Raw genomic sequence first — 12,902 nt, 5'->3', positions numbered from 1 at the left:
GTAGTCTCCCATCATGTTCTCGTTATACTGTCCTTGGTAGCGGCGTTCAAAGTCCAGTATATCCTGGTGGAAGCGCTCGCCTTGCTCCTCCGAGTACGCTCCCATGTTCTCCTTGAATTTATCAAGATGAGCATCAAGGATATGGACTTTGAGGGACATCCTACAGCCCATTGTGCCGTAGTTCTTCACCAGAGTCTCAACCAGCTCCACATAGTTTTCGGCCTTGTGATTGCCCAGGAAGCCCTGAACCACTGCGACAAAGCTGTTCCAAGCCGCTTTCTCCTTACTAGTGAGCTTCTTGGGGAATTCATTGCACTCCAGGATCTTCTTTATCTGTGGTCCGACGAAGACACCGGCTTTGACCTTTGCCTCAGACAGCTTAGGGAAGAAGTCTTGAAGGTACTTGAAGGCTGCCAACTCCTTATCTAGAGCTCTGACAAATTGTTTCATAAGGCCCAATTTGATGTGCAGTGCTGGCATCAGCACCTTCCGGGGGTCCACCAGTGGCTCCCACTTGACGTTGTTCCTTCCCACAGAGAACTCGGTCCGCTGTGGCCAGTCCCGCTTGTGGTAGTGCGCCTTGGTGTCCCTGCTGTCCCAAAGGCAAAGATAGCAGGGAAACTTGGTAAAACCGCCTTGGAGACCCATCAGGAATGCCACCATTTTGAAGTCTCCTATGACCTTGATGCCATCTCAGAAAAATGCAGATATGTATCCACTTAGGCAGCTGGAACTAAACTGAACTGGTGGGCTTAAGGCCCCTGTATTTATACTACTATTTATATTACTGGAAAGTTCTAGAAGTTACTCCAAGTTTACTCAGCACTGAATCTATCTGGAATGTTCTGGAAAATAGGTAAATTTCAAAATATCACTGTCCTGGTCACAAAAGCAAAGTTTGTGGGGAATAATAGCCATTTTCTATACTTTTGAGGCATAAGCAATTAGGAAATAACACTTACTACCCAGGAACCAAAAAAATAAAAAATAAATTGTTACACGGTGGAATCAGTCGTTTCCTTTTCTTATTACAATATATGTGTAGCACCCGGGAGAGGTACTGGTTCTTTTAGGTCGGGGTGGGATGAGTCCAGAATTCCAGAAGGAAATGAACTAAGACCACAACAATATGCAGGGCAACGAACATCGTTTTATTAAATACAGGTGTTAACTCTATTTAACAAATAGGACAAGTCTAGAATACACAGTCACGCTATGGGGTTTGCACTATTCAATAAAAACAATAAATAGTTAATTATAATTAAAGAATTAAGTGCAATTCTGCTCAATACGATCGCGGAGACGGGGCTTAGACCTACTAAAAAAAAACAACAAAAAAACAATAAAACCGATACCTTAAAAACTCCCCGTCTCCAGCACTCCTCCAAAATCCCCAGTGCATTTTAAAAGTACTCAAGCTAAAACATTTAAACACACACACACACACACATACACACACACTTAAGGTAGGAAAGCAATCACTGGCAGCCATTGACAGAAGGAAAAAACCTTAACGTAACATTAAAAAAAAAAGATAATAACTTGGTACTCACTGGGTAATTATTCTATGTAATATAAATAATACTATAGCCGTAACCTAATAATAAAGAAAATACCAAATTGTTATTTATAATGTTTGGATGAATTTCCCTGGTAATGTCCGAGTCTGGGGAAAAGACTTCCTGTATTTTGGCATGGCAGTGGCACTCCGCTTTGAAACCGTGAAATAATATAATTTTAAAATTTTGCACATCAGTCTGCAAAAGTCCCACTAGTCGGCGTCGCTTTTAAAGTTGAAGTGCTTCAGTGCGTGTGCCCGATTACGCCCGCGCAAGCTCGAGGAAAGCGCTGCCTGCCTGCCTGCCTGCCTGACCCTGATGCGGCAGGTTCTGCTGCTGTGAAAAAGGCAAAGGGGCCGTTCAATCGTTAACACCCATCCATCAGGACGGCATTCCCATGATGCTGCTGTATTAGCATTCCTGCTATTGCACACTAGAGGTTTTTTTTTGTTTGTTTTTTAAAATAAAGCACGCACATTTATCTCGTTTCAATTTAAGAAACAAACATACGATAAAAATGTTTTACGTGTTATTGTCGCTCAAGAAGTTTAACACCATAACAGCCACTTTAGTGATTTGGATCCTGCAACCTCAAAACCTCAAAGCACTACTCTGTACTGTGAATTAAATGCAGTGTATTATATTGTAGGAATACTATTGAAAGAAGAAGATTAAATAAAATGTACAATATCCATATCGAGTATTTTATCTTACTGAGCTACATGTAAAAACCAACCAACCAAACAAACAAAAACATATTTGTTGTATGTTTGATTCTTGAAATATGCATAGCCGATATTTCAATGAAACGAGATTAAATGTGCGTGCGTGCCCCTGCAGAAGGAGAATGAGACTGCAGTGGTTGGAAATTACGCAACCCGTTCTTCACTTTGAAGGTGACTGAATCTGTACGATACACACACACACTATATAGTATTAATGCATCGCAGCCCATTCAAGTGGTTTCCGTTATGAAGCCTTTGTTCAACCCCACGCGCACCGCAGTATAAAAAAAAAAAACAGAAAAACTGGAGTGAGTCGGCTCCATTAAAAAGCCGTGACAGGTTGCCTATAAATCTAAACGTCAAGGAATACACCAAGCATTCTGAAAGCAGGGGCAAATACGTGTTTTTTTTCTTTATAATAATAATAATAATAATAATAATAATAATAATAATAATAATAATAATAATAATAATAATTTGTATTATTGCAATAATCGTATTTTATTGCTATTGCTATCGATACCACATTAGCATTACTAGGAACGCAGTGCAGAATTGCCAGACAGACTATGGTGTTTAGGAAGCAGAGTAACCACAAACCCACTGAAACTTTTTTTTTGTCATTGTCAACAACTGAAAAGGATGCAATGATAAGCTATATATCCTATCTACAATGTCAACGTCTCAGGCGCTGCCCCAGTCGTTGCTGACGCTCAGTACACAGTACACTGCAGTTATTCATTTGAAACACGGGTTTGATGTCACAAGCACGCAAACTTCATGGATGATGTTTTGTGGACCTCAGCAGGAACAGAAGACAGCGTTTAACAGATATAAAGAAACAGGAATCGCCGTAGTAATCTGATAGAAAACAACACAATTTAAAAGCAGAAGTAAACATAAGAAACTGCGTGTTTCTGTGTCTTTTTCCCATTCTCCTCCTATTGGTGTCACGTGGTGGAATGGTGTAGCCAATCTCAAGAGTGCTAGGAACCCTGGGGGCCCCAGAATCTGAATTCACCAGCTATGCCACATTATAAATAGTGCTTTAAAATGCAGCGCATTCTCTTGGTCGTGTGAAAAGCCCAGGGTTGCAGCATTGTTCGCTTTTCTTTTATTACTACAACTCATACATATATACTTTTTTTTTTCTCATTTAAGTATTTCTGAGGCCAGTTGCATGCATTGTTTGTCTCCAAAAATGGTTTGCGAGACTAAAATCGTTGCAGATGAACATTCCATACCGGGGACCAAAAAAGATTCCATTATCGTGTCTGCTTCTCAAATGTGGACTTCTTCGTCATCATCTCCGAACAGTCTCGAGGAAAACCTGAAGAAAGATACCGTTTTTATCCGCGAGTATGAGCTCACTGACCACGAGGATGTCCGCCGAATCTTTTATGATGGGATAATGGAGAGAATACCTAATACGGCATTTCGAGGGTTAAAACAACAAACCAAAATGCAAATTCTATATACATGTATAACAAGTAAGTGACCGTGCGTGCACACCAGCCCCAGTGTTGTATCAAGAGCAGTATAACTGTAAATACTGGTATACGATATGCATTTATAGTGGGGTGTGTGTTAACACCACCAATACATAATATAGTATGACAAATTAAGCAATATATCTGGGGATTAGAACACATATATATATATAACTATTTAGAACACGTATATAACTATTTTACCAGTATGGGTTAACAGCAGTTAGCCTATGAAAGTGCAGAATTTTACAGTAAAGGGGCGTCAAATGTACTGCCGTTCAAGCAGGCGTCTCTTGAAGCAGTATGACTAGTTACCAGTTATAGCATGGCCATCTCTGTTAACAGATCTGAACCGTGTTGGTCCTTGCTGGAATGTTCAGTGAAGAAGTCGGGGTGTTAAACCGTGCTGTTTAGGAAATGTCATTTTTAATTAATCTATGTGGTTGGTTTTAGACATGAGCTGTCATCGCACCTTATCGCCACATTTACCAGGTCTCTGTAAGGATTCTATAATGTAGGTCGCCCGCATAGACATGATTTATAGACCCGTGATTTTCTGTATATGAAAGTATAAATGGTCTTGCCTGTACACCGCCCACAAATGCCAGGCATTAGTTTATTGCATCATATGCGTTTTTATTCACAATGGCGCTCTTTATCAAGATCAATACACACCCTGCTTCTGTGTAAAGAACGAAACCATCCAAAAGTGAATTTGTTAGTTTAAATGGACAGACAGGACACTGCTGTTAGCAGTGTGAATATATGGTGTCGTATGATGTAGAACATCCTACTGACAGCGATTGCATGCAGTGCGTACTATGCCGGGTGGACGCATGAATGAACCCAGCGTGTGCGCGCACACGTCTCGCTTGTTTTAGCGCGCGCACCATTATATTTGCTGCAAAAGTCAGTTTGATCCACGCATGTGCACGCTTTCCAAATACACCATATAGCACAGTCATTTATTAACTGCATACAATTTGTTGTGAATGTGAGTTTACCAAAACGCCAAATGCAGTAATTAAGCATTGCTGACTAAAAACCTAAACATATTTGAAATAAGTGTACAGTACAACACAAAGCAGAACAATAAAAACATTTGTATAACACTGTTTTAAAATGGACTCCAACCCAAAAGACATATTTTTTACCAATATTTGCACTAAAGAATTAATAAAATATACAATACAAAATATACAACGTACGGAAATCCTCTTATAGATGCAGCCTACTACAGTACTGTACTATCATTCAGCAGCAAGGTGCAGTCGGCTCAAATCCATATTCTAGTGCGGTCTTCTGCGGAGAAGCAAAAAATGCGATGTTGCGCAGCTATTTTGCATTTTACAATGGCGCCTCCTGAAGAGAGACTTGTGTATTAAAAAAAGAGAAATACAGTAATACAGAAGAGATTATGCTCTTAATGACAATTTGCAAGTTCATTGTTTAAGAGGTTTTTAAACTTTATATTTTAGAATATAATATGTATGTACTGTGTAAATGCAATCGACGCTGTATTTTATCCATTAGTTTTTTTTTAAATTCTATCTATCTATCTATCTATCTATCTATCTATCTATCTCTATCTATCTATCTATCTATCTATCTATCTATCTATCTATCTATCTATCTATCTATCTATCTATCATCCTCTACTAGTTAAGATGTATTGTAATGTGCAGTATATGGTATGTTTTGTGTTTAATTTCTCGTTCAATGTGCTGTTTGTTAGTATAATTATGCTCGATGGGGTTTGTTCTCCGAAATCAACACTTGATTCTCTTTTCTGACAGGTATCGTTTATTTCTCTCCCTTATCTCCATAGTAATGTGCTTTGTTGTGACCAAGTCTGTTGCGCTGACCTGCTGCACACCCGTCCTTCTAATGGGCGCGAGGTACTACTTCAGTAGGAAGGTTATCCACAGCTTTCTCGACTGCGCGCTACACACGGACATGTCTGATATTGAGCAGTATTACATGAAACCCGCAGGTAAGGGTGCCTTGGTTACGTGAAGACAACAACATTCATTATTTAAAACCGGCTAATGCGCTTTTTTGTTCAGGTGGTCTAAATTAAGTAACTTGGAAGGTCAAAACAATATTTTATTACAGCTAAATGTATAGTCTATTAAGTTTCCAGTATCACCCCACCCCACTTCTTAGAGACGTAAGTGTACAGTATTATATAAAAAAAATTGAATGCAGTTAATTAACAGCATTTTTTTAACACTTAAGGTACACAAGGAATTTAGCGGTTGTTCAAGTGGTTTTTTCTTATTTATTTCTTAGTAGACGCCCTTATCCAGGGTGACTTACAATTGTTACGAGATATCACATTATTTTTACATACAATTACATGATTTTTTACACATTATTTTTACATACAATTACCCATTTATATAGTTGGGTTTTTACTGGCGCAATCTAGGTAAAGTACCTTGCTCAAGGGTAGAGCAGCAGTGTCCTCCACCTGGGATCGAACCCACGACCCTCCGGTCAAGAGTCCAGAGCCCTAACCACTACTCCACACTGAGTCCAGAGCCCTAACCACTACTCCACGCACTTATACTCGAGTATCAAGAGGAAACCGATAACTTGGATGACCAGATCCAAGCTGTCAGTACATTTTAAACCTGTTCCGTGCACCTCATTGCAAAAATAATGGTTAGCATCATTTTTATTTGTGCGGACACATATGTCCCTTGTACCTTAAAGGGTTAATGCACAGAATTGTAATATAATTAGGAATTCATAGTGCTGGACCAAGAATAACAGAAACAGCTGAGCAAGCTAATAAGGCTTCCTACAGGAAACCCAGCCAATAAAAGAGCACTCTACCCAGTGATCTTTACTGACCAGGTATGTAATCTTAACCTGCATGTCTGCCTTAATCGTATCACAAAGAATCTCTCCTTGCTTGCTAATGGCATCAGAATCATAGCAAATCAGTTTGCCTGCTCTTATTATCTCTGGCGGTACCAGGGGCTTCCAGGAACATTCATTTTCACAGTAAATTATTGTGAACAGTAAAACTTAGCAGGACATTTAGGCATCTTTTCATGCTTTAAAAAATAGGTATGGGTCTTATTTTAGTCAATTTCTGTGCATGACCATTTAATATCACATTATATCGTATATCGGCGATAGCAGGGTTATATTTCATTTAAAACACCATCTTTACTGTCAGAGCAGAGCACGTTTGATTATTATTATTATTATTTATTTCTTAGCAGACGCCCTTATCCAGGGCGACTTACAATTGTTACAAGATATCACATTATACATTGTTTCACATTATACAGATATCACATTATTTTACATACAATTACCCACATATATACAGTTGGGTTTTTACTGGAGCAATCTAGGTAAAGTACCTTGCTCAAGGGTACAACAGCAGTGTCCCCCACTGGGGATTGAACCCACAACCCTCTGGTCCAGAGTCCAGAGCCCTAACCACTACTCCACACTGCTGGCTTTTTGTTGAATTGATTGCTTGAAAAAGTGTTTGTGTACTGGTGAAGCAGGCAGTTGCCAGGTGTTCTTTGAGTTCTTGCTAAGTTAATGCAGTGATTCATGATAGGTCTTACTAGCAGTGTGGGGGGAAAAAACACATATTTGAATAGTAACAGTGTGAGTGACCTAAAAATAAGTGAGATGCCAGGAGTTGAGCTGAGTCTAATGTGAAATGTATGCCAATAAATTGAGCATCTCTATTCGATTTTAACTGGGAGGATTCGCGATTCTGTCAGACCAGTATAGATACCCATAACATCATCATTTTCTATATTTACAGCAACACTATTTTAGGTTGTTCAAACACCTTGCCTTCCTGTCTAGCTGTTTGTGCACAAAGCTGACAATTTGTATATCAGGACTCGGACACAGGCACAGTGCTGTTCATTGCATTGCCCAGTGACGCAGTTTCAGTTTAAGACAGAACAGTGTGTCCTTGAGCTCAGGTACTCTTTCCTGCGGAGTGACCCAGAGGGGCCCAGTCAGTTTAGATCAATTTTCTTCTGTCTTGCCCAACTGTGAAACTGAGAGGAAGGGGGAAAAAAATGAATATCTATATTTTCAACAGAGAAAATTCCATTTAAATGTTAAACTGAGAAGCAAACCTAGAACACCAGGTATTTGTTGCCTATCCTCGGTATACAGGACCAGAAGTTGTTTGGTTTTATTTTTATATAAAAAAGAAAAAATAGTATATTAGGAGTTAATGCAAGATTGGAGTAGACACTTTGTGTGCCTAATAGAACTGCCTTTACAAAATACAAAAATAGAGAAGGGTTTATTTTTAAACTATGACGGAGAAATGTTTACAAGAAGTGCGCGTTTTCAGCCTAGTAAAAACATGAACAGTAATCTAAGCATCTTAATATAAGAGATTGTTGGTTTCTCTCTACTTTTTTAAACTTTATTTTAACAAATCATATCTTTAATTTTCAAATGACAGTTTAGAAAGGATCTGTTCAGTGCATCAGTATAATTTAACTGAATTTAATTACCTGGATTAATTGACCTTAATTCAACAATGTGTTAAAGCACCTCCTGCTGAATCAGGCAACATCTCCCCACATCCCTTCCTCAGTGGTGTGTTCTCGTGCTCTCCACGTGCACATCTTCAGATTGTTTTAATAGTAATACAGTACCTCCAGTCCTACTTGATTGACAAAGATGGAATATTTAGAAGCGCAACAAAAAGGAGATGTGATGGCATTAGTTACAAAAGACAGATGTGCAGGATCATAATAACCCTAATAATAGTAATGGCTTATTCACCTCTATTACAGCAATCTTGTTGTAGCAACATATTTCACAGTCATTTTTCTCATTCTTCTTGACAGAGGTTAGTAAACTTCTATTGTTTCAGAGGGGATTTGAATTAAATACAAGGTTTAGGTAATAAATAAATGCAGCTATGAAATGATTTCATTTTCCAAAGGTGCTCCAAAGTATGGATACCCGCCTATCTTTTTAATAAAAAATGCTCCAATTCACACTGATTATTACCATTCAGGGAAAGTGGAAGTCTACGTACTATATACGAAAATTAATTTGCAGTTTTTCATGAACTATTCAAAAGTACAGGTGTTGAAAAATTTACTTTAAGAATATATATAAAAATACAATGCTTACTTCCAGGTTCAAATACCCCATAGTAATGTTCATAGAGCTGTGATAGCTTAATGATTTAAAAAAAAGAAAGGATTTATACATGAGAGATACCTATTGAAGTGAATGGGCGCATGGAACCAATCCTGACAGTGGTTAGGCTTGGGGGGGATCCACAGGGATCTCTGATGCTGTCTGATGATGATTCCAGCACTGCAGCTACATCAATGAAGAACATTTAATCGAAACAATTCCACTACTTTATTTAAGTTGGTTTGAATAAACTCCCTTATGTACCCATCTGACGCTTGTATTAAAATCATCACTACAGTTCGCTTTAAATTTCCAAAGCTAATTTCTTAGTGAATTGTGGCTCAAAGAAAAGCCAGTTGACCATTTTGACGTCTTCCAGCCATTTTTCAATACAACAATAAAAACCAGTGTAAAGCATTACATATCTGCTCCTACCATCATTCCATTACGACCATGACATTTTCTGAATCTTTAAATCTGTGATCATCAATTTCAAAGACTCCAGGTGCATCCCCCCCTTGCATCGCAAATTGCGTGTTTCTCATACTGCATGTCGGTTATTTTCAATCCACCTTAAGTAACGCATCCTGTCGTTAATCTGTGCAAAAGGAGGCACGTCGTTGACATGTTATTGCTGCTGTTTTGTTCTGAGAAGACAAGGGCCGGGGGGTTAGGCGGATAATCAGTCAGTTTTATTGCTGCATGGTGAATGTTTATTCTAACATAACCAGTACATTACTGTAGATTTAGTCTATCAATGCAGTGAGGACAACATGTCACAATTCCCATTAAGCCAGAGGAACACCCCTTTTTAAGTTAACATCATATTCACACAGAATACTCTCCCTATCCACCTACTGAAAAAGCTGAAACCCTTCTGCTTCAGTTTATTTGGTAAATGGATGTTAAGTGCGCTGCCTATTTTAGGTCACTTGATAAAGAACACAGAAGATTTTGCTTTCCTGTTCTATTGGTAACAAAATCAAGTTGACTTTAACCTTTGTATCGCCATCTTTTACACGTTGCTTTTTGTAGTCCATCTGCTCAGAGCTGTCTGCAAAAGGGCTGCTTTCTTTTAACAGGATTGATAAGTGTTGGTTCAAGGCAGAACGTCAATACTACATTATTGAAAAGGCTGGCTTAAATTAAAACTCACGTGGTCCTCCATGTTGTTCTCATTAAAGAGCTTTGGGTTACGTGTGCTAGCTTATCAGGGTTTCCTCATTGTAATTTCTGATTTTGACTTTTGAATGTGCCGCAACATTTATGCTTTCAAGTGCAGAGCCCTGTAGCAAATGAGCCCTTTTATTCATTCTGCTATCTGTGAAGTAGAGGATAAAGAAATTATACCAGTAGTGTCTTTCTGTGCCTCCCATGATTAAATTCAGAAATGGAAGTGGTGAATGCAATTAGTCTATTTAAAACTAAAGCTAATACTGGAACCACTCACTCATACTGAGCAACATATTCTTAATTCACTGGTAATGCTGCCAACCATTAAGTTGTTTGAAAAAGCAAACATTCTAGAACTGAAAAATTATAATGTCATGTCTGTTTAAAATAACCCTTTCTCTGGCATGCTTCACCATCTTAGAATAATGTGTTGGCAACAGTAAATCCTGTTTATTTACAACCACACAACTGCTGTAATCTCCAGTTTTGGTCAGTATTTATTTACAGTTGGCAATGTTTGTAGACAGGGATTCAGCAGAGTGGTCACTATATGAAGGTGGTCATCGGTACAGGTTTGAATGTATTTGTAATTGTAAGATACTTTATTCGACAGTAGTGTATCTCAACTACAGTTCATTAAAGACACTTGTCAAAACTGTCATTGATTTTGGTAACTAGGGGGTGGTGTAGCTGCTTATTAAAGTGCTGCAGTTGCATTGCACTGCTCTTGTCTGTTTGTACCAGTTTGGCTGCGCTCCAGTTTTACCCAGAGAGCCTTCCACAGGGTGTTAAGCGGCAGTTGTCTTTTTCAGGCTCCTGCTTCTGGGTGGCAGTCCTGGAGGGCAAGGTTGTTGGTATCGTGGCGGCGCAGGGCAACGAGGAGGACAACACGGTGGAGCTGCGGCGCATGTCGGTGGACTCGCGCTACCGTGGCAAAGGCATCGCAAAGACCCTGGGCCGCAAAGTGCTGGAGTTCGCCATGCTCAACAACTACTCGGCCATCGTTCTGGGCACCACTGCGGTCAAGCTGGCCGCCCACAAGCTGTACGAGTCCCTGGGCTTCAAGCATATGGGTGTCACAGAAGAGTACACCCTGCCGGGGATGAGCCACTCCTTCGTGGAGAGAATGTTTTTCCAGCTTCGCTACCACCGCTACCGCCTGCAGCTGCGCGAAGAATAAATACCCTTTTTTTGTCTCCCCAAACCCACCTCACTCCTAAACCACAACCCCCCAAAATACACTTCTTGCTGTTTATATGATTGTTGCGTTCGCCGATCAACATCAACCCTAACCTAGAACCCAACCCCAACTTTACTCACATCCCATGACCCCCCCCCCCCCCCCCACTCATCCATCTCTAAGTTGAATTGGGTTGCACGGTACACAACGGAGAATAGGATTGCCCCACCCTTGCTGTAGGAAGGTGGTGCCACTGGTTTCAGCAGCACTTCGGCCCTCCTCGTGATGTATGATAACTCGGTACTTCAGCATGACTGATTGGGTGCCGCTTATTTGCCTGTCCCTTTGTTTATGCCATGCACAGGTACCTATATAGTTAAGCACAGCAACATGAGTACAGTAGTATTAACAACCTGTTAAATTCAGTACATTTCTGTTTCCTCTCTCACACCACCAAAATAGATTCATGCAGTAAAATATATATTTTAAAAATCCTTGTTTATTAATGTCAGTGTTTCAGGGCTTGCTGGTTGATCAACTTTTTATTTATTTATTTATTTATTTATTTTTTAATTAATATAATTAATTTAAGTTTTTAATATAATTTCAATTTTAAGTTTTGCACACACGCATCACTGCCAACAAGGCAATGATGTTTTTGCACTTTTCTTCTGCCAAACTACTGAAAATAAAAATACATATATATATATATATATATATATATAAAAATAATGACAAACTCAGTGTATCCAAAAAAGCACCCCTTGAATTCTCTCCATTGCCATTGTTTTTACAAGCCAGCAAGGGAGAGACAATAAACCTCTGAGACTATTTTGTTACATATTGTAAAAGAAAAGTATAAACTTGAAAAATATGAATTTCCTTGCCTTGTCTCTCATGCGCAGTAAGCTGCAACCCTGGGCCAAACCTCTGCATGTGCATTGGAGTCTGCACTCTGCTGCTGTTTTATCCCTTGCTTTAATTCTTTGCTTGTGCTGAATGATGTCATTGGAGCAGGCAGGTGGCTTCAGTTTCTGTGGTGACACATTTACACATTAATGTGTGCAGCATGCGTGCAGGGCCAAAACAGAGACGGAGAAGTGCTTGATTTTCAGGAGGAATAGAGCTTCATTTATTAGCTGCCTGTTAATAGACACAAAATAATTAAATACTATCAGTAAATGTGTAAACCTTCCTGGCTGCAGCCTTTGCTTGAAAAAACAACAAACTGCTTTAATGACATCACACCTTTTAAATGTAGAGTGCAAAACTGGCATGTGTCTGAAGCTGGAGTGTGTGTGTGGTTTATTAAAAGCAATGACGAGAGGATGAAGAACTAGAAGAAATATAGAAGCCTTTTTTAAAAATCCTAAAATATAAAATTGTGTGTTATGTGCTCAAAGAAATAACTGTTTTGCATGAAATGTGTCTTTAGAGGGAAGAAAACAAAAACTAATTTAAAAAAAAAAGCAAGTTGAAATAATGTATTGAATGCAATTTAGTCATGCTACTGTAGAGGTGGGGTGTGGGTGCGTACGGTGAATGGAAATTACACCATATCGTTTTGTACGTTTCCTTGTGAATGATATGGGTGAAATGGGAGGTACATGGAAATCCTTTC

At 39.1% G+C, this 12,902-nt stretch overlaps 1 protein-coding gene across 2 annotated transcripts in view; it reads left to right on the top strand.

Annotated features, from left to right (window-relative positions):
- The first annotated feature begins 3,323 nt into the window (after positions 1 to 3,323).
- LOC117421411 (N-acetylaspartate synthetase-like) overlaps positions 3,324 to 12,902 on the top strand; it is a 10,976-nt gene continuing 1,397 nt past the window's right edge. The window contains exons 1-3 of one of the 2 annotated variants that reach the window (XM_034035815.3): positions 3,324 to 3,774; positions 5,603 to 5,767; positions 10,914 to 12,902. The exon at positions 10,914 to 12,902 is cut by the window's right edge and continues 1,392 nt beyond it. In XM_034035815.3, the coding sequence (XP_033891706.1) occupies positions 3,465 to 3,774; positions 5,603 to 5,767; positions 10,914 to 11,281 (843 nt within the window). In that variant the 5' untranslated portion in view covers positions 3,324 to 3,464 and the 3' untranslated portion in view covers positions 11,282 to 12,902. Of the gene's footprint in view, positions 3,775 to 5,570; positions 5,768 to 10,913 lie in introns of both variants that reach the window. The other variant, XM_034035816.3, reaches the window with a different exon arrangement.

The sequence above is a fragment of the Acipenser ruthenus genome, chromosome 1 (assembly GCF_902713425.1).
Source record: "Acipenser ruthenus chromosome 1, fAciRut3.2 maternal haplotype, whole genome shotgun sequence".
Classification (NCBI taxonomy): Eukaryota; Metazoa; Chordata; class Actinopteri; order Acipenseriformes; family Acipenseridae; genus Acipenser; species Acipenser ruthenus.
This window is presented reverse-complemented; position numbering and strand designations above follow the sequence as displayed.